Here is a 20,112-nt window from a genome sequence, read left to right on the forward strand (position 1 = left end):
TCAAAAAAACAACTCAGTCTTTTGGACATCATCCTGCACTACACAGAGAATGTGCAGTGACAAAACTTAGGTTGGGATAAAAGTCTCCACAGTGTGCATGGGGATACGGGTGGCCAGCTTATAAAAGTAATAGCACAATAACTGGATCACTTGTTTGAGGGAAGATATTGAGAAGGAAATGGAGAGATGTTAGATATAATGACTATGGAGAAGGCTGAAGAAGGGACCACCTAGGAGTAGGTAATGAGCCTGTTTGGATGCAACAGCACTGTCTGGCAGAAATCATGATTAACTCAACGAATTGCAGGAATGTGTGCTGCACCTGAGCCGCTTCCTGATTGCATTAACAACCCTTGAATGCTGCCTTCAAGGGCTGTTACTGTGATGTCCAAACAGGAGCATTACAGGTTGTTTGTGGGTTGAACAACCCCAACCCAAGAACAAGCTACTACAGGGTCACTATCTATCTCATGTAAGGGCAACAGTACAAAAATCCAGGAAACCAGTATATAACCACAGATCCCTACAAACTTTGGCTTGGCAAGTGGCACTTGGGCACCCAGAAAGGTGAACTTCTTGTGTTGTTCCTATAAAACCTCACACATTCCTCTGTCTTGTGAAACATGTTATACCACGCTGCTTAAGGGGAAGTGTGATCCATAGGGAATTAACTTAAGGGGAAGTGGCAGGTCAATGAGCAGGGCCCCCGAAGATGATCTTAAAACATGGGCAGGTTCATGTAGGTGGTTCACCACATAACTTGGGTCCAAACCTCTACTCGTGGTTCATAGGTTCAGGATTGTGCAAAGTTACTACAGGCACTACTTCCTTACCACTATTTATTAATCTTTGTGTATGCAAGTGTAAAATATCCATGCTGTACCTTTATTTAAAATGTAATCCTAGGTATCTGGGAATAATAAGCCCCTTTGAATTCAGTGAAATGTACTTCTGCATAGACTGTGTGTAAAATATTTATTTTCTCCCCCTGCTATGTGATGAGGCTTATTTCCCCCTTAGCGGAGCCGTTCATGTTTGTGTTACATTTCGTTTATGCTTGTGTTTTCCTGTTGGGTAGGTCATTGGAAAGGCACTAAAGGTTTGTCATTTTACATAGCTGAAATATAGTGGAGTGGCTGAAATATAGTGGAGTGTATGTACATTAGTAACAGAGAATGTTTAGCTCATTGGTTAATCGTTCTTTCTGGCAAGAAAATGCATTGTACCGTTAGAAATGAGTGTGATTAACATCGGCTTGTTAGTCAGATATTAGGAAAATCTTATCTTTAAAGCAAAGTACAACTAGCTGCATGAACTAACTATGCAAGAGAATGGGAGCGGCATTAATTTGGATGCTGTTCTAACAAATAAGACTACTAGTTTGCAACGATTTAGAGCATAGTAAAACTATTTCTATTTCTGCTAGTTAGTTTTGAACTAAGCCGTTTACGCTGTCACTTCACACAATACTTTTTTTTTTTTTTTTTTTACAAAAACTAGTCCTGCTATTTGTTACATAATATCATCTTTACATTGTGTTAAAACTATAGAGATACTAGTCACAGATCCCTAACTTTGATCATGGTTACAATGTGAATAATTTTACCTTTATTTTCATCTGGTATAGGAATTTGATTTTAAGAACTATCCAGTTTGTCTTTATATCCTAGAACATTAGTGTGAAATAAGCTGTTTTGCATTTACCTGCTCCCACTGTTCCCTTTGTAAGAGGAGTGTTGGTATACCAAGTGATCAGGATTATTGCTTAGAGAGGCACAAATGTCTGCAGAAAGGGATCATAAAGCAAACCTGAGCAGAGATCTAATGTTTCAATGGAACTTTGACTACTAGTTCTTTAGCCTACAGCAGGGCCAGGCAACTTGGGGACACCCAGATATTTTGGCCTACAATTCCCATCTTCCCTCACTGCAGCCTACAAGAATCCTCATAGTCCCCATTGGTGATGGGGATCCTTCCAGGTTGATGGGTAAGTGGGCAGCTCTGCCTCATTTTGAGATGAGGGTTGCAGATGTCACCTGACTGCCCCCCTCCAATGTTAATCAAAGATTTCTGCCTTCATAACGCATAACACTTGCCCTCAATCCTGACTGGCAGTTCTAAGAACTATAGGTTGAGTAGAAATGCTACAAGAAAACCACAACATCACTTGCTTGCATCAATGTCATTTGGACAACCTAGCACTATAAAATTTGCTATGTAGCTCACCCATCTCTCTCTCTTCTCTCTCTCTCTCTCTCTCTCTCTCACACACACACACACACACACACACCATGGATACAGGTAGCAACCCATACATGCATGTTGCCATCATATCATATATAGATGATGGGTGGGGAGATTGAGGGCTCCATACATGTGTTCACCCTTCTGACCAGTTTTAGCTCATCCCCAAGGAATGTGATAGGGCCTCTTCTCCCATATCATACTGGAGGAAGTTGTTGGCCACTTTGTATGTATGAGTTTCCCTAGTGTCAGCAGGGTCCAAAGAATTTCCACAAACTAGGTTCATTCAGGAGTATCTCACTGAATATGTACAGTGAAGTTAGCAAAGATTCAACACATCCAAAGTTGCAGCAAAGGGGATCCCTGGGGCATTGACACAGGAACGGTACATGGCTCAGTGTAACACTGTGATAATTTTTGCAAACCATACAATCCACAATTAGATATACAGGTAGTACCTGTAATTAAATATTTCACTGAAATCCTCCCCACTTCCAAAATACATCCCCATCTAGTGCAGGGAGGTCCCCCTCCCCATTTAGCTCTAATTCTTCCCCTCTTCCAAATGATTACTATACTGTGTTAAGCTTTTGAAGACAATCTCCTTTACACACGTACATAATTCTGTGTACCTAGGAAGTTTCCAGAATATGTAGAAATCACTGCCTTCTTTTTGGATGAAGCTGACAAGTTGCTGTTACAGGATATAAGCGGGACCTGCAACAAAATTGCAGTACCGAATGCTCCCGTTCAAGACTCCAGCCAGAGAGCCATACCCCTTTCCAGGATACTCCGTTCTATTCTCCTCACTCCTGCCCGTTTCCCACTTTCTCCCCCAAGTGTCTCCCTGCATTCTGTGGCCCAGAGCATGCTCAGTCCCCATGTAGCTGTTTTGGTGTCCTCAAGATTCCCCACCTTAAGGTGGGTTGGTTTTTTTTTTTTTTTTGGGTACTTTTGCAAATTCTGGGGTTCCCCTAAGCCTGCTGATACCTTCTTCTTGTGTGTGGATGACATAACAATAGAAACAACCTTTTCAAAACATAACAGTACTGAGCAGATGGAGTAAAGGGGAAAAACTGTACTGTAACCTTGGACATTTAAACCTTTTGTCAACCAGATTGTCCTTCTATCTTTAAGATTTCGCTGAGTAACCTTCAAAATCTTGAAGTAATAATAACTGGAAGTGTGTATCATGTCCACAAATGTTCCTTATTAAAAAGGGTGCTATGCATACATTACGATTAAGGACTTGGTTAAATTATAAGCTTGGAACGATACCGTTCAGACTTACAGGTCAAACTGCTCTGTAAATGAAGAAATGAGTAAAAGAATAAATTAATATCTCACTTGAGGCTGATGTCTAATTTGTGGCTCTTGCTGCAACTTCCAACGCAACTTCGTGTTATCTACTTGTATTTACAGTACAATTGTTTTAGAAGCCATGAATCAAAAACATTCACACCATTCTCAAATCATGACAACAATTTTACTGATAAAGATACAAAAGGAAAAAACAATTGAGCAGTTCTGTTTTGTGTAGGTTTTTCTACAAGTGGAAATAAAAGAGAAATTTAATCACCATGTTGACAAGTGTGTTTTTGCATGTATATGTTCTTAAAGTACAAGGTGAAACTACAGCACAGCAAATAATAGCCTATGTATTTAAAAACTAATTAAGGGAATTTAAGACATATCCCTCAAATGAAATGTATTTGTGGAAAAGACTGCATTAATCTGAGAATATTTCTTTCATAGCTTTCATGCTGAAAGTAGGCTGCTTTTCTTTCTGTTTCATTTATGAACACAACCTGAAACAAACCTCAGCACAGACACAAGTTGATGTACAACTTTTAAGAGACTATTTGGGTTCCCCCCCCCCCCCCAGTGCTCCATGATATGCAGAAATCATGAAAGGGTCAAAGATTATTTATTCTAAAATAAGTTTAGTGAGATGTTGCAGACTTTCTCAATATGAAATATTCCCTGATGCTTTAGTGGCACAGTACACAATTTTTCTCTAGTGCAAGTAATAGAAGTATCTTATTGACAATGAAACTATAGTGCTGTTTTCTACTTTTAGCTTTGCTGCTTTTATTTTTAAAATTACAGCCTAGTTGGAAGGAAAACATTTTCATGGGACATCAAGTTTGTTGATAATTCTTCATTATGGCCAAGGACTATTGGAATTTAGGATTTATTTATTGGTGTTTATTTGGAGTGTGTGTATATGGGTGTGTGAATGTACACACACACACACACACACACACACACACACACACACACACACACAGAATTGTCAGCTTAAGGTCAGCTGGTAATCATAAGGCTGGTGCAGATACTACTTTGACTAAGTCACACAAATAACTGTTTATACCCTACTCAATTTTTGGAAGAGTTTTCTCATGCAAAATTACTGCTGATCATCTGTGCATATCACAGTCACAAGCTTATTTTTCTGCTCATGGAAGGGAAGGGTAATCTCACATGAATTCTCTCTTCTGGTATTACTCTAGTTAGGTGAATAAAACATGTAAGCAGTAATACTTTTGCTGGCTCACAGTATCATAGCCAATTCAGTGTAAATATGGCTAGTATGATCAATTATATATTCTTAATGGCTTTTCCTACTCCGTTTTTGGGAAAGTGTTCCCCCCTTAATATCAGCAATTAAATGCATAATTACTGAGCAGTAAACATCTCCTAGACTCAATATATCACATGGTAAGCCGATACAAGTCCAAATTACAGAATTGCCAGTGCATGATTAAATTATGTTGCTGCATCACACTTTGTATTATGTACTAATTGCTATGTAAATAATACACAGTCCAAGTAGTCTTCACCTCCACTTCAGCTTCCAAGTAGTGGCAACCTGATTGCACAGGCACTGATAAGGAATTTTATTTTGATGGCATTTTTATCTTTTACATCCAGGACTCCCATCCTTCCCAAACTCTGCCAAGGATATTTGGGTCTGTGGCTTGGTCTATAAGGCACTTCACTTGCGTTTCTACTGAAAGTCCATCCTCTGGTTCTCTGGCTCGGATGTTGCATTCTTTATTTCCTCGTGCCACAGATACATAATCCCTGTAGGCAGCTGATTTTTCATGGCCCAGCCGTAATTCATCACTTTAAAAAAGATGACAGCAAAAATACAATGGAACAATTCAGTGTACATGCTGCTCCTGTAAGACTTTGGCCATTCTGATGCATGAAAAGCTATTCAAATTCTCTCTCAACCCTATCATTATAGACAAAAAGATTCTGGTAGGAAATACTGTAGTAGATTTGTTCTTGATGCCGGTGTATAAGGCTTCTACAATCATGTGGCCCAGGTCTGCACGTAGCCATTTTTATTCACTAACCATTCGAACGTGTGAAGAGCAATGGAGATCAGATTGTAGCCAGGTATGTCCCATCATTCTAAATTTCAAATTGTGATCCTATCATTCTTTTCTCCCCTCCCTAACAGTTAGTGAATAAAAATAGCATGAAATTTAGCCCCATTTAGAACCAATGCAAAATTGATCTTGGCTATGTGAGGTGGCTCGATTGTGAAAATGGTAAAATTACTACATTCAACTGAGAGCAGATTTGCATATTCATGTGAATCACTCCTGTTATTTCATTAATCCATGACTAGTAGGGGAGAATGAGAAGTCCCTCTGTTGAGAAGTATCATATTTGAAGAGATTGAAGTAATACAAAAGTATGGTCAGTGGTGCTTAATTTATGAGGAATAGATACACATAAAATTACTTCATTTTGCAATTACTTATCAAGAGATAAACATACATATGTAAGTTCACCCCAAGTTAAAATAAAATCATTTAAATAAGATTCCTAGTTTTCAGGCACTGCCCATCCATTTGCATTCTTAAATGTTGGAAATGTCAAAATACTTAACAGAAATGTTTACCTGGTGATCACAGCTGGATTAGCACCTGCCAACTTCCTTCTGGCAAAATTTATTTTTTGGAGGGGATACCAATTCACCTCATCTGTGTTTATTTCCTTAGTCCAGGTGCCTCCTTTTTTCAACTGTTTAAGTTCAAAATTCTAATGGGAGAAAATGTCACATGTACACCTATGAAATATCATCTTGCAATCTCCACATTATACATAGAATCATAGAATAGCAGAGTTGGAAGGGGCCTACAAGGCCATCGAGTCCAACCCCCTGCTCAATGCAGGAATCCACCCTAAAGCATCCCTGACAGATGGTTGTCCAGCTGCCTCTTGAATGCCTCTAGTGTGGGAGAGCCCACAACTTCCCTAGGTAGCTGATTCCACTGTCGCACTGCTCTAACAGTCAGGAAGTTTTTCCTGATGTCCAGCCGGAATCTGGCTTCCTTTAACTTGAGCCCGTTATTCCGTGTCCTGCACTCTGGGAGAATCGAGAAGAGATCCTGGCCCTCCTCTGTGTGACAACCTTTTAAGTATTTGAAGAGTGCTATCATGTCTCCCCTCAATCTTCTCTTCTCCAGGCTAAACATGCCCAGTTCTTTCAGTCTCTCTTCAAAGGGCTTTGTTTCTAGACCTCTGATCATCCTCGTTGCCCTCTTCTGAACACGCTCCAGCTTGTCTGCGTCCTTCTTGAATTGTGGAGCCCAGAACTGGACGCAATACTCTAGATGAGGCCTAACCAGGGCCGAATAGAGAGGAACGAGTACCTCACGTGATTTGGAAGCTATACTTCTATTAAAGCAGCCCAAAATAGCATTTGCCTTTCTTGCAGCCATATCGCACTGTTGGCTCATATTCAGCTTGTGATCTACAACAATTCCAAGATCTTTCTCATTTGTAGTATTGCTGAGCCAAGTGTCCCCCATCTTGTAACTGTGCATTTGGTTTCTATTCCCTAAATGTAGAACTTGGCATTTATCCCTATTAAATTTCATTCTGTTGTTTTCAGCCCAGCACTGTTGTTTCTGTCTTCCAGGGTATTAGCTATCCCACCCAATTTGGTGTCATCTGCAAATTTGATCAGCGTTCCCTGCACCTCCTCGTCCAAATCATTAATAAAAATGTTGAAGAGCACTGGGCCCAGGACTGAGCCCTGCGGCACCCCACTCGTTGCCTCTCCCCAGTTTGAGAAGGTTCCATTGATAAGTACTCTTTGAGTCCGATTCTGTAGCCAACTGTGGATCCACCTAATAGTTGTTCCATCTAGCCCACTTTTAGCTAGTTTGTTAATCAGAATGTCATGTGGTACTTTGTCAAAAGCTTTGCTGAAGTCAAGATATATGACATCCACAGCATTCCCACAGTCCACAAGGGAGGTTATCCTATCAAAAAATGAGATCAAATTAGTCTGACAGGATTTGTTCCTGACAAATCCATGTTGGCTTCTAGTAATCACTGCATTGATTTCAAGGTGTTTACAGATTGACTTCTTTATAATCTGCTCCAGAATTTTCCCAGGGATGGATGTCAGGCTGACTGGTCTGTAGTTCCCAGGTTCCTCCTTTTTGCCCTTTTTGAAGATAGGGACAACGTTAGCCCTCCTCCAGTCGTCCGGCACCTCACCCGTCTTCCATGATTTTGCAAAGATAATAGACAAAGGTTCTGAGAGTTCTTCCGCTAGCTCCTTCATTACTCTTGGATGCAGTTCATCGGGCCCTGGGGATTTGAACTCATTCAAGGAAATTAGGTGTTCTTTGACCATTTGTTTATCAATCTCAAACTGCAATCCTGCCCCCTCAACTTCTGCTTCACTTTTTCCAGGGGGGTCATAGATCCGCTTTTGGGAGAAGACCGAGGCAAAGTAGGAATTGAGCACTTCAGCCTTTTGTTTGTCGTCTGTTATCAATTTGCCATCCTCATTAAGCAGTTGAACCACCATTTCTTTCCTCTGTCTTTTACTACTCACGTATCTGAAGAAAGCCTTTTTATTGCTTTTAGCATCCCTCGCTAATCTCAGCTCATTCACAGCTTTAGCCTTCCTGACGCCATTTCGGCACTTCTGCGCCACTTGTCTGTACTCTTCTTTTGTAGCCTGGCCTTCCTTCCACTTCCTATATGTATCCCTTTTTGTTTTCAGTTCATCAATAAGCTTTTTGTGGAGCCACATTGGTTTCCTCTGTTGTCTTCTATCTTTTCTCCTTGTTGGAACATCTAGTACATGTTTCTCACTTAACTTCAGTTATCAACCAAATTAAACATAGTACAGGATTTAAATGTCATTCATAAACTGACATTTAATTTTTACTTTTGAAATTTGGTGTATTCATACACTAGCATTTAGGGGTGTGTGGAGGAGCGAGTCTGCCCCACCCCGAAATCTGGAGTAGAGCTCCGATGAGGCAATTCTCTGCTCCAATTTTCGGAGTGGCTCTGTTTCTCCGCACTGTCGGATTACCTGCAGAGCTCCATTTTGTTTTCGGATAACCGCTCTATTATAGTGTATGGGAATTAACCAAAATGCTTACAGCTCTGTCATTTTTAAAGATAAAGAGATGGAACTTGGCACCATGATAGCTCTTAAGTAGGGATTTAGCCATGCCAAGTTTGAAACAGATAGTTTCATCCCTTGATTTTTAGGAATTCTCCCCCCCCCCCCCCACTGAAACCATACCCCCCATAAACACACACACTGATTCTCAATTATTTCACCCCTACACATTTATGGAGGGAGGTTTTATCCTTTACTTTGCTGATGCACAGTTGTGTATCTTCAGTTTATAAAAATGGAAATCAGCTGTGCATCAGCAAAGTAAAGAATAAAACCTCCCTTCCATAAATGTGTAGCGGTTATCCCAAAATGAAATGGATCCCCAATGAAGTGCATCTCTGCTCCACGGGTACACAATGGGTTTGAAACCATCCATTCTCCGCTCCACGATATTGGACCTCTGTCGGACCTTCGGATTTGTGGAGCGGAGCGCACACCCCTAATAGCTTTATTATAAACTGATTAAAAAACAAAAGAAAATGCATTATGCATAAACTTTATTATTGCTTAGATTTTCAATAATGAAGGTGAAATTAATTTTTCTATTATTTCACCAAAGTAATAATGCTAAAATAAATGCAGGTGTTGTTCGCATATCATGGTGGCAATTCTTGGGTTGTTTAACCCAGGAATTGCTGGGGACAAGCAGAGTGCAGGAGCCATTTCCCTTTTTAGTTTCATGATGTGCATACCTGGAAACTCTGGATTGTTTATGGGCTAAGCAACCCAGAGTTGACCCATGGTTTGTCATCTTAACTCTGGGCTGTTTCCAGAGTTTCCAGATTTGCATGCCACAAAATAACCCATTTCATGGCTTGTTAACTAAAAGCCGTTCTTGCTGGTGCACAACAAGGAATTGCTGCAGTGACATGCAAACCAGGTCATGCACCTCAACAAGCACAATACAGCCTAAGATTGGGAAACTTCAAGTATACTCATGAATTACTAAATAAGAACTTGACAGGTCATCTAGCCATTCTCTCTTCCTTACAGAATTATACAAAACCATTTATCTTGATTTGCTCAGATAAACCAGAATTAACAAAAGGATAACATACTTTCCAATCCAATGAAGGCTCCTTCACAAATATATCCATAGTATTAATCAGAAAATCTTGATCTGCACGGTAGGCTCTTAAGGAATGTACCATCACTCTATAAATAAGACCTGATTCCTTCATGGGTAACATTAAATTAATGAACTGGCGAGTCAAACGTATAGGCATCAACTCTGGTACAGGCAGAAACTGCAAACAAGGAAAATTAAAAATAGAAGCTACTGACAAATCAACAAAGTCAACAAGAACTGCTAATTTATCGGGGGGGGGGGAGGTTGTCACACAGCAGAAGAGTTTGTTATTTAAAGGAACATGGTACTAATGAAACCAATATGAAGTATTAACATATTGATTGTTTTTATCCTGCCTTTCCTCCAAGGAGCTGAGGGCTGCCCAATCTAGGAGTCACTACAACATACTTAAACCTGCCTTCCTTTCTACTTTTTATCTGGTCATTTTGGCAAAGATGATCCATTCTGTTGTTGCCACTGCTTAGACACTCACCATTCTAACTTACCCTCACCTCCCTATGCTTTATTTGTTTCATTAGTATTGTTTTATTAGGTATTTTTTTAAAAATTAGAATTTGTTTTACTAGTGATGCTGTATTCATTATTGTTTTTATGATCAATCTGAGTTTGGAACATTAATGGAAAGTAAAAGATAAAAAAATACATTTGAAAAATTACCATGCTTAGGCACATTTTATTTTTTTTAATTTTCAGCTATCCCAATAAGATCTTGCTCACTAATGACTATAATAGATCTTTGAGATGACTAGATCTAGTTTTAACTTCTTACTGTTGAAGAAATGGAAAATATTCAATAAGTTGTGTGCAAAGTGCAAAAGGGATATGGGAGTAATATTCAATGTGTTGCTTCATGCTGTTAACTACCCCCAAAAGAAGGAAATTATTTATTTATTTAAAACAAACAATCTAGAAAATTTAGTATGGCTTCACCTACTTAACTGGGCAAAGTACAGAGGGAGAATACCTGTGTAGCTGAACCAAATGCATGTCCGAAGTCTATTCCCACCATGCCACCTGTCTCCATCGTGATCATAAAATTGGACAAGTGTCTGTCTCCAATACCAACAAGCCAGTGGCTGATACACATCAATGCATGGGAGCTCGCAAAATGGGATCGCAGAGACAGAAAGGCCTCTGGAGTTGTACTCATCTTGACAAAGGCTCTCCTTAAGAAAAGCGATATTTAAATATATATATTAGCAGGGGCTAAAATGTAACTTAGGAATTACATGATGCTCCCAGATTCCAGAGGCACAGCTTCTAGGATATGAAAAACAGTAATAACAAAGAATCCCCCTTCTTTTCACCTTTCCATGCTAAAAAGGCTAAAGGTAGGGGTTAGGAACTTGTGCATACCCACCCCTGATCCTGTTGGACTCTAATCCCATCAGCCGAATCCAGCACAGCTGGGGGAAAAGGCTCAGGTTCCAGCCTCAGCCAGTATTACAGCTGCACAGGCTGATCCGTGAGGACCTCTTAGGGAGGGTGTTTTCGTTTTATGTTAGGAATTGTGGGCCAGCAGCCTGTCCATGAACTGGGAGTGAGAGAAAGCAGAGGACATGGGAAAACAAGGGGTCTGTGGCTCTTGGCCAGATGGGAATTTCTAAGCAACTAGTAGGCATCATTAAGCTAATTGCTACTGCTATTTCAAAGCCTACAGCATATGAGAATACACACCTTAGCAAGTCTTCAGGAACACGTTTCTCTCGTCGCTGGAAAGACATAATTGTTTCTGTACGGCTAGCTCTCCTAAAAGAGAGAGCAAGACACCAATCACTAGAACCATAATTAATACTATTAACCTACTTAGAGAATGGATCATTGGCACTTATTGAGAAAGTTCCTTCCGTGTTGGTGTGCAGAAGATATCCCACACAGGGTTAACAACCCCTCTCGCCCAGGGAAAAGCAGGGACCATGTGACAGATTTTCAATTACTCTACTGGTCCCAGGCGCTGCCTTGCCAGTTCAATCCATGGCTATAGGTCACCCAGGTAGAGTCATAAAAAAGACCACAAGGCCATGCAGATTAATGTTAAGACAGTTATCACATCTGAAGGAATAGTTGACTAGAGCCTTGCAGGAAAAGGACCAGCTTGAGGACACAGAGGTCAGTTGCTCTAAAATTCTGTATGTATAGCCTCAATGAAAAATAAGGGTGTGGTTGAGATGCCTAATGCACACCAACCTAGAAGGAACTTTCTTGGTAAGTACCAATGTTCTATTCTCCAGGTTGGTGTGAGAAAAGCATCCCACAAGGAGACATGCTAAACCTAGCTATCAATTTGGGTGGGAAGATTTACTAATTAACTGAGTCTACTATGACACTACCATCTACTGGAGTACCAACCTACCAAAGGAAGCATTTGCAGAGGCATATGTGTCGATTTTATCATGTCTAATAAGAGAATTTGGACTTTTTCTAAGTTGCTGCCTTGCATATCTCAGCCAAGGATGCATTGGTGCTTAAAGCGGCCAAGGTGGCTGCTGATCTAGTTTAGTGTGCTGTAATGTGTGGATGTTTGGAGATGCATAACACCTTGGATACCAGAAATACGCATGCTTTGGAGGCAATAGCTTTGAATGACAAGGGTATAAAGTCATCTCTATTAAAAAAAAATCTGTAAGATCTACTATTGTTTCTATGTCTGACCATTCCCCTCAGTTATGTGGCCTAGTGGCCCAAACCTTGGTTATAGATTATGGGTTGGGAGAACCCTCCTTGGAGTCTCCAAAGGAATGCAGCTGGGTCCTTTTTCTGTTTTTAGGATTTGGTGGTGGTGGTGGTGGTGGAGGAGGAGGAGGAGAAGGAGAGGGGGTGTTGGACTCGATGGCCTTGTAGGCCCCTTCCAACTCTGCTATTCTATGATTCTATGAGAAGCAGCAGCAGCAGCAGCATGATGTGAGTCAAGAGTACACTTCTGTGCACAGTGTGTTCTAGCAACTTGCGTATCTAATAATCATTCAAGTTACCTAATATTACCATGGTGTGTTAGAAAAGTACAAATTTATCTATTGAGAAATGTTCATGGTGGTGATGGGGTGCCCTTTTATTCCCTTGTCATAGATCGGAAGAGGTGGAAGGAATGGTGGCTTCTTCCTGCTGGGAGAAATCAAAACCACCGTCCAAAATGGCTACTCGTCTAATCTAGCAGGACTCCTTTGGGGGGGAATAATTAATCCTTCGGGGGGGAATCATTAAGCATTCTCACTCATTTGTAGTTATTGCATCTGGTTCCTGCTATCATCTTCCATCTTCTTTTGAGCCTAAATTGAGCCTAATCATGAGCTACATGTTGTCTCAGGAGAGGGTGGTGTGGCTGGCTGATGTAAGCGCCCTAACTCCCGCAACCTCAGCCATCTCCCTTACCACTGGACTGCAGTTTTCCCATTCCATTTTGGCAAGACTGGTGTGAGCCAGCAAACTGGTTAGCTTAGGAGCTAAAACATAGCACGCTATCGCTCAGGAGAGAAGTGAGCTCATGTTGTTGTATGAAGTGCCCTGATGAAGGACTCTACACAGTCCAAACTGCGTAGGCCATAATAAATCTTTTTGGACATAGTCCAGGTTCCACCCCTTGCCCTTCGGCTTTTTTGTTCCTTTCTTATTTGGGGCCTCCTCCTTATTGGCTACTATCTCAGGAGCTAATCATCTTGGGTGTCACCAGCAAAAACATACTCCTTGCAGGAGGCGAGGGTGCGCATGCTCTTTGTTTTCTGACTATCCTTGCATGAGTCACCACTTTGTGTTTGAATGCAGACTTGGAGCTTGCCAGTGGAGCCATAATAAAAGGTGAAAAAGGAGCAACAAAAGGAACAGAAACTAAAAAAAGTTACAGATAAGAAAATAAATGTTTTTACAGCCATGAGAATGATAGTAATGGTAGAAGTAGCTGAGTGAAAAGCCAGGACGAACTGGCAAGGAGAGGCCTGGAACCAATAAAGTAACTGAAAATCCCTGCTTTTTCCTGGATGACAGGGTGAGTGAACTCATTGTGGGATATCTTCCTCATACCAACATGGAGAGTATGAACTGCAGGAACAAATCAGTAATCAAGCAGAGGAAACTGGGTTTTGCCTGGTTCTTAGCTGCATATAGAATATATTATTCTTAAATCATTATCTTTAGCATTTTAATACCAATGTTGTATGATATTAAATAAGTACTTTGCAACAAAATGGTCTTTGCCCAAAATATTTGCACCAAAAGCTGTGGACAAATGAACAAAAGAGTGTTAAGTACTTCTGTAGGGATTATTCAGGAGGGTATGTCTTCTGTAAACTTGCATTTACTTTAACCAACTAGACTGGTTTTAGCTTAATTTCAAAGATGCCATATTTACCTGGCTTGTGGATTGGGCTTAAAATATCATCATAGCCTTACAACCCTCAGTTAACCTTCCTCCACCCCATTCTCAGTATCTCTGTGAGAATGCTTACTCTCTGCTTTCACTGTTGACCTCCCATCTTAGGCCTTCTTGATAAAGTTAATTCAGCTTTACAAGTGCACCTTAAGTCTTTAACAACTCCTATACTGTTCATACTAAATGCAATGACTCATCAAGTCACTACAAACCTTTTTGTTTGGATCTTCGGAGTGACAAACTAATCGTGAGCACACAACCCATCCATGGAACAATTTAAAGTAGCTTCTACATAATAGTCCTAACATGAAAAGCAGCCTCCAGATAATAGAGCCCTATCAGAAAAGAATAGCGGCATGGACTCCAAATAAAAGAAACAGATTACCAAATACCTGCAGTTTGTTCAAATAAACACTACAGGAGCAAAGTCTGTACTTGCTATTCTCAGGAAAAATTGGCCCACCATAGAGAATACGACTAGCACTGCAAGAAGCAGAGCCCAGAATTCAATCTATCGGTGTTTCCTATCTTCTCAAGAAGAGAAGACTTTGAAATTGTCCTGAGGAATTCTTGTGTTTTTGCAAGAATTGGCTGCTTCTTGCCAATGCAGAGAAGGAAGGGGGGGGGGAAGAGGGCCAATGCATATGTTCACACACAGTCACACTGCAGAATTGCTGCCTCTGAAAAAGTAGGCAAAAGTTTGTTCCTAACTTCCAGTCTGTGATAGATGGAAGAACATTTGCTGTGGCTGTGAGTCAGCAGATACTAGCACAACTAGAATTTCCCTATTACCACTAATCAGAGAAGAAGTGCTATTAATGGATAACGATTGTTTCCAAGACTTACTTGTACATAGGCATGTAGCGTGGAACAGTCTCTTTAATCCCCCCCATCTTCGTCAGCCAATTGCTATAATCAGCAAGCGGACCATTGGGGCTGGTAAAGGGAAAAACACACAAAGACAACGCCCGAGCAATTTACTTTATACATCACCTGAAAGGCTTGTAATGCCATACTTGTTTTCTGATTTTTAACTATCAAGGTACAATGGGTAAGAACAATTAATGTATCAAACCATTTTTCACAGAGTGAGATATTGTATTGAGCATTATAGAAAAATAAGCTCCTACAAGAACGGATTCTACTGTTTTGTCCTGAAGTGCAGGAAGGAGTATTTATTTACAGAAAATTCCTATTCAAATAGGATGCAATTTTACAAGTTTCTGACTTGCAAAATCCCTTTGCTCTCACATTAAGCAAGCTTTGTCCTTTTACTTCTCCCTTCTTCCAATTAACATAGAGCTACGAGAGATGAGTGAACTGTTCCTTTCAACATGGAACTAACAGGCACAGTTAGCTTCATTCAGAGTGAGGAACACTCCACCTCATGCCCCATATTGAAACCATTCATATTTAACTGAGCTCATTTCACAATCACCTTTTAAAAATACTAATTTTATACAATTAACAATAATTCATAATTTGTTTCACTAAGAAATGCTTTTTTCTAAAAAATATTTACTTGCACATGATCGTTATATCTGTCAGCATTCTTTTTTTTTTTTTACCATTTCCCCCCTTTTTATTAACAGTTAATTACCAATGCTGGGTGGAATTAAGTCCATTCAAACTGTTAAAAACACACATACCAGCAACTGCTTAAATACCCATTGGGGGAAAAAGAATCTGTTACATTGTGGGCAATGTTTACTGTTTTGTTATTTCTTATTCAACATCTTTCACAGCAAATTAAAAGACAGAAGTTAGGTAGTGCTGATACATATTTTTGTTTAGCTGAATAGGTTTTTTTTAGAAAGGTATAGAACTGAAATGTTGGAACTACTTTACAAATTCAAATCCAACATTAATGGAGCTGCCAAATCAATAATGCCACAAATATCTTATAGAGAATAGCTCAATGAGACCTGATACACAAGAACAGGCACCAAGATATAGAAAAACAGCTTTCTAGAATTGAGTATTCACAAACAACTGCAATTGTACAATGCAATTCCATTGCAATTGTACAATGTTTGACAACACACTTAGGGAATAGTTTCAACATTAAAATATTTGTTCATTTGATTACAAGTTAGTTCCATAATGAAAAGTGTCTTAGATTTGGCTTCTATAAAGTGGTAAGTTAAGAGTGACAGCTCCTCAGAGACTCTCCCTGTCTATTACCCCAGGCATGATAACCCGCTTCCATCAGTGCTGAGCATGCATTTACATTGCTCTCCATTCTGACTGAAGTTCAGTTCCTGCTTATTCAAGCTAAAATAAAAAAATCCCTTGCTTGTAAAAAGCAATCATTGATAAGAAAATGGTGATGATGAAGAAGACACAAGTGATAGCAAGCTCTTTCGTTTAAATAAGTAGGCAGAGAATCTGGGTTAGAGGTGAAATGACACCCATTAAACAAACAGCTGCCAATAATTAATCTAGGGCAGGAAATACTTTTGACTTCTGAAGTTTAATGTCAACTGTTCCAATGGACATTACTGCAGGAAGTAATGCTAATCAACTGTTACACTTCTTTGCATATCTCCATAGGCATGTATTAACAAGCCAGAAAAAAAGAGTTATACATGGTCATTACCTGTTATAATCATTCTTTTCCTGTTCAGACATGCTCTTCAAAAGGAACTCTTTTAAAGTACAAGTATTCTCAAGCCATTCAATCAGTCCTAGCCTGTAAGAAAATATATCCGAGGCATATGTAAATAATATGGAAAAAATAAACAAAGAACAGTATAACAGCCATGCTGGATCAGACAAAGAATCTATCGAGTCCTGCATTCTGTTCACACTGTCCAACGAGATGCCTAAGAGAAACCCACAAGTAAGACATGAGTGTAATAACAACCTGCTTCATGCGTTCCCCAGCAACTGGTATACAGAGGCATTCGGCCGCTGACATTGGAGGTAGCATTCATTGATAGCCTTCTCCGCCATGAATTTGTCTAATCCACTTTTAAAGCCATCCACATTGGTGGCCATCATTACAGTACATCTTGTAGTACTGAATTCTATTGTTTAAATACGTGAAGAAGTACTTCCTTTCATCTACCTTGGATCTCCCACCAATCTTTCATAGGTTGATCCTAGATTCTAGTATTATGAGGGGAAGAGAAAAAAATGTCTATCCATTTTCTCCACGCCATGCATAATTTTGTACATCTCCGTCATGTCTCCCTTTACTCACCCTTTTTCCAAGCTAAAGAGGCCAGACATTGTAACTTTTCTCATTGGGAGTTGCTGTAGCCCCTTGATCATTTTTGTTGGCCCTTTTCTGCACCTTTTTCAATATCCCTTATTATTAGGTGCTGTGACCAAAATTCCAAGTGTGGCCGCACAATAATCTTAGGCAGTATTCATAATGGCAGTCTGATATTGGCAGTTTTAATTTCAATTTCTCTAATTATGCACAAGATGCCTTCTTGCCTTTTTCAAAGCAGCTGCACACTGGGTTGACATTTTTATTGAGCTGTCTACCACAACCCTAAGATTTCTTTTGGGGTTGTTTTCTTTTTTGGTCAATCACCATTAGCTCAGATCCCAGTAGCATATACATAAAGTTGGAATTTTTTTCACCAAACATGCATCACTTTACACTTGCTTACATTAGGCTGTATCCAATGTGGTACTTATGCCACCAATTTTCGTGTATAAGAAGTGGGTCCCATTGTGCAAGTGGGATGTACCCCTTTCACAACCGAGATTTAATGCTTCCTAGAGAAAGCCCCAAAACCAATAGAAACATTCATTTCTGGATAGGAGCAGATGTGCAGCACTCCACTTATTTCCTGTCCAGTTCCAGAAATGAGCATTTTTGCTTGTTTCCAGTTCCCGTTCTGCAATCTCCATTCTGCAAACAGTGGACTCCACTTCCAGAAGGGAATCGGCAGGGCAAAACAGAATCAATGGGGATTTAAAGACTCCACTGGATACCGCCCAATGAATCGCATTTGCCATTTTAATACCCATTGTTCCAATTTATACATATCCTTTCGGAGCTCTTTGCAATCCCTTTCTGTTTTAACCACTCTTAATAATTTGGTGTTATCAGCATACTTAAGACACTTCACCATTCTTTTCTAATTCCAGATCATTTATAAACAAGTAAAAAAGCATTAGTCCTAAAGTAGATCATTGTGAGTCCCCTCTGTTTACATCCTTCCATTGCAAGAATTTATTATTTATTCATACTCTTTGCTTCTGTTCTTTAATCAGTTACCAATCTGTATTACTTCCCATAATTTACAAAGATGGGTAAAAAATGCAGAGGACACAAATTGGTGGATAACTTTAAAAGACACCTTTGTCTCATTGCTCAGAGATATTAATAAAATTCCATATACATGAAAGAGGAAGTAATAGGTATGCAAGAGGTAAGGTTTGAAACAGCCCTTCTGCTTTACTCAAGCAAATGAAAGTTAATTTTAGAGTTATACTTCTGTGCGCATTAAGCAGTAGCAAGACATAGTGATAGATACCCAATAATCTTCCGTAGTATCTGTAATGCACATATTTACTTATTTTTACTGCACAATTGAGGAGGTTGGTGCTTTGACTGTAGGCCTAGTCAAGCCATGCATAGGAGGATATACAGGGACAGTTCAAGGACGTAACTGCCTACTCTTTTTCAGAAGTCTGCCTCAAATCTTTAAAACTATGACTTCAAGGAAAGATACATGAACTTTGAAATAAGCAATTAGAGAACACAGAGCTTTTCCTTAAAATGTATCAATTTGGTTATGGCTCTGAAACACTCCTTGTCCAATATGAATATGATATACTAAAACATTTGCTTTAATATTTTAAATAGCTCCACAATAATCCTTTTATTACATATAATGAGGAATTAAGAGTTTGTAATTATTGGTGTTTAACTTTTGCCTATAGGGTGGGTATGCTATAGAGACCTATTATATTTCGCCTACTAATTTATGCAATAAAGATTGGCTCATATATGTTATATGTCAGACCAGCTATTGCCTACCTGGTGGTCATTGGAATAACTTGATATGTTTTTAATTGCATGTTTCTTTGGCTGCAGGCAGCATCTCGTAAGAGGACAGTATTCATAACATCAAAGAGCTGCTCAATGCGCTGGTCTTGCCGGAGATCTTCTCCTCCTTTCACAAGGAAGGGATATTCCTGCTCATCACTACCTCTGATAATTATGCGCTTTGGTTTCCGGATGGACTGCATTACTTTTATCTTGGACAAAATAGGATAAAGGAAAAAGCGTAGTTTTCACTTAGAAAAGACAAGAAAATATAGTATAGGAATTAGCTGATAAGAAACGTTCCAATGATTTCTGTGTAATATGAAAATCCATTAAAAATGCTGATCTGTGTAATTTCACCAGATGGTGTTATAGAAGCACTATATATAATTTAAAAAAGATATTTATGTTATTAATATATTGGAATGAGCAGAAATAGATCAGATCAAGGTGGGAATGCTGGATTATTTTCTTATATACATTAATTTTCTACCATAACATTAACAAACAGTATTCATTTCTATTAACATACCCGCTCGTCAAATCCAGAAATTTTTGCATGGTATTCTGGCAATGGCTTTCCTTTACCATCATATTGACCTGAGTAAGTAAAAAGTAATTCTTCAAAATGCTTATTTGATTAAGCGAATAAAGTAGTAACATCCTTAGCACACTACACCGGTAGAAAATACCAGTGACTGACAGCCTATTTTTATGACTTTAACCAAGCAGGAAGCTGTTTGTACTTAGGATCCTCCCCACATGAAAGTGAATCTGCCCCCCAAAGAAGAGGTTTGCTGACATGTTTAAGACTCCTGGTCTGCTAGTTATTTCAGTCCCAGAAACTTGTATTTATTTGCAGAGGAGGCAGGTGCAAGACTGGCTCTGCGGAGGAATTGGAAGGGCCTCTTAGCCTAATCCCCAGCCACCTTTTCTTCTAGGGAAGAGCT

The 20,112-nt window shown here is 39.6% G+C and overlaps 1 protein-coding gene across 1 annotated transcript in view; it reads right to left on the bottom strand.

Annotated features, from left to right (window-relative positions):
- Positions 1–3,708: 3,708 nt before the first annotated feature.
- The window catches only part of PRKDC (protein kinase, DNA-activated, catalytic subunit), a 122,949-nt gene continuing 106,545 nt past the window's right edge, over positions 3,709–20,112 (bottom strand). Inside the window, exons 78-86 of the mRNA XM_063130705.1 lie at positions 19,695–19,762; positions 19,154–19,374; positions 16,751–16,843; positions 14,998–15,087; positions 11,466–11,537; positions 10,753–10,954; positions 9,757–9,945; positions 6,164–6,303; positions 3,709–5,373 (exon numbers count right to left, since the gene is read on the bottom strand). Coding sequence (XP_062986775.1) covers positions 5,169–5,373; positions 6,164–6,303; positions 9,757–9,945; positions 10,753–10,954; positions 11,466–11,537; positions 14,998–15,087; positions 16,751–16,843; positions 19,154–19,374; positions 19,695–19,762 — 1,280 coding nt within the window. The 3' untranslated portion in view covers positions 3,709–5,168. The remainder of the gene's footprint in view (positions 5,374–6,163; positions 6,304–9,756; positions 9,946–10,752; positions 10,955–11,465; positions 11,538–14,997; positions 15,088–16,750; positions 16,844–19,153; positions 19,375–19,694; positions 19,763–20,112) is intronic.

The sequence above is a fragment of the Elgaria multicarinata genome, chromosome 7, assembly GCF_023053635.1.
Source record: "Elgaria multicarinata webbii isolate HBS135686 ecotype San Diego chromosome 7, rElgMul1.1.pri, whole genome shotgun sequence".
NCBI lineage: Eukaryota > Metazoa > Chordata > Lepidosauria > Squamata > Anguidae > Elgaria > Elgaria multicarinata.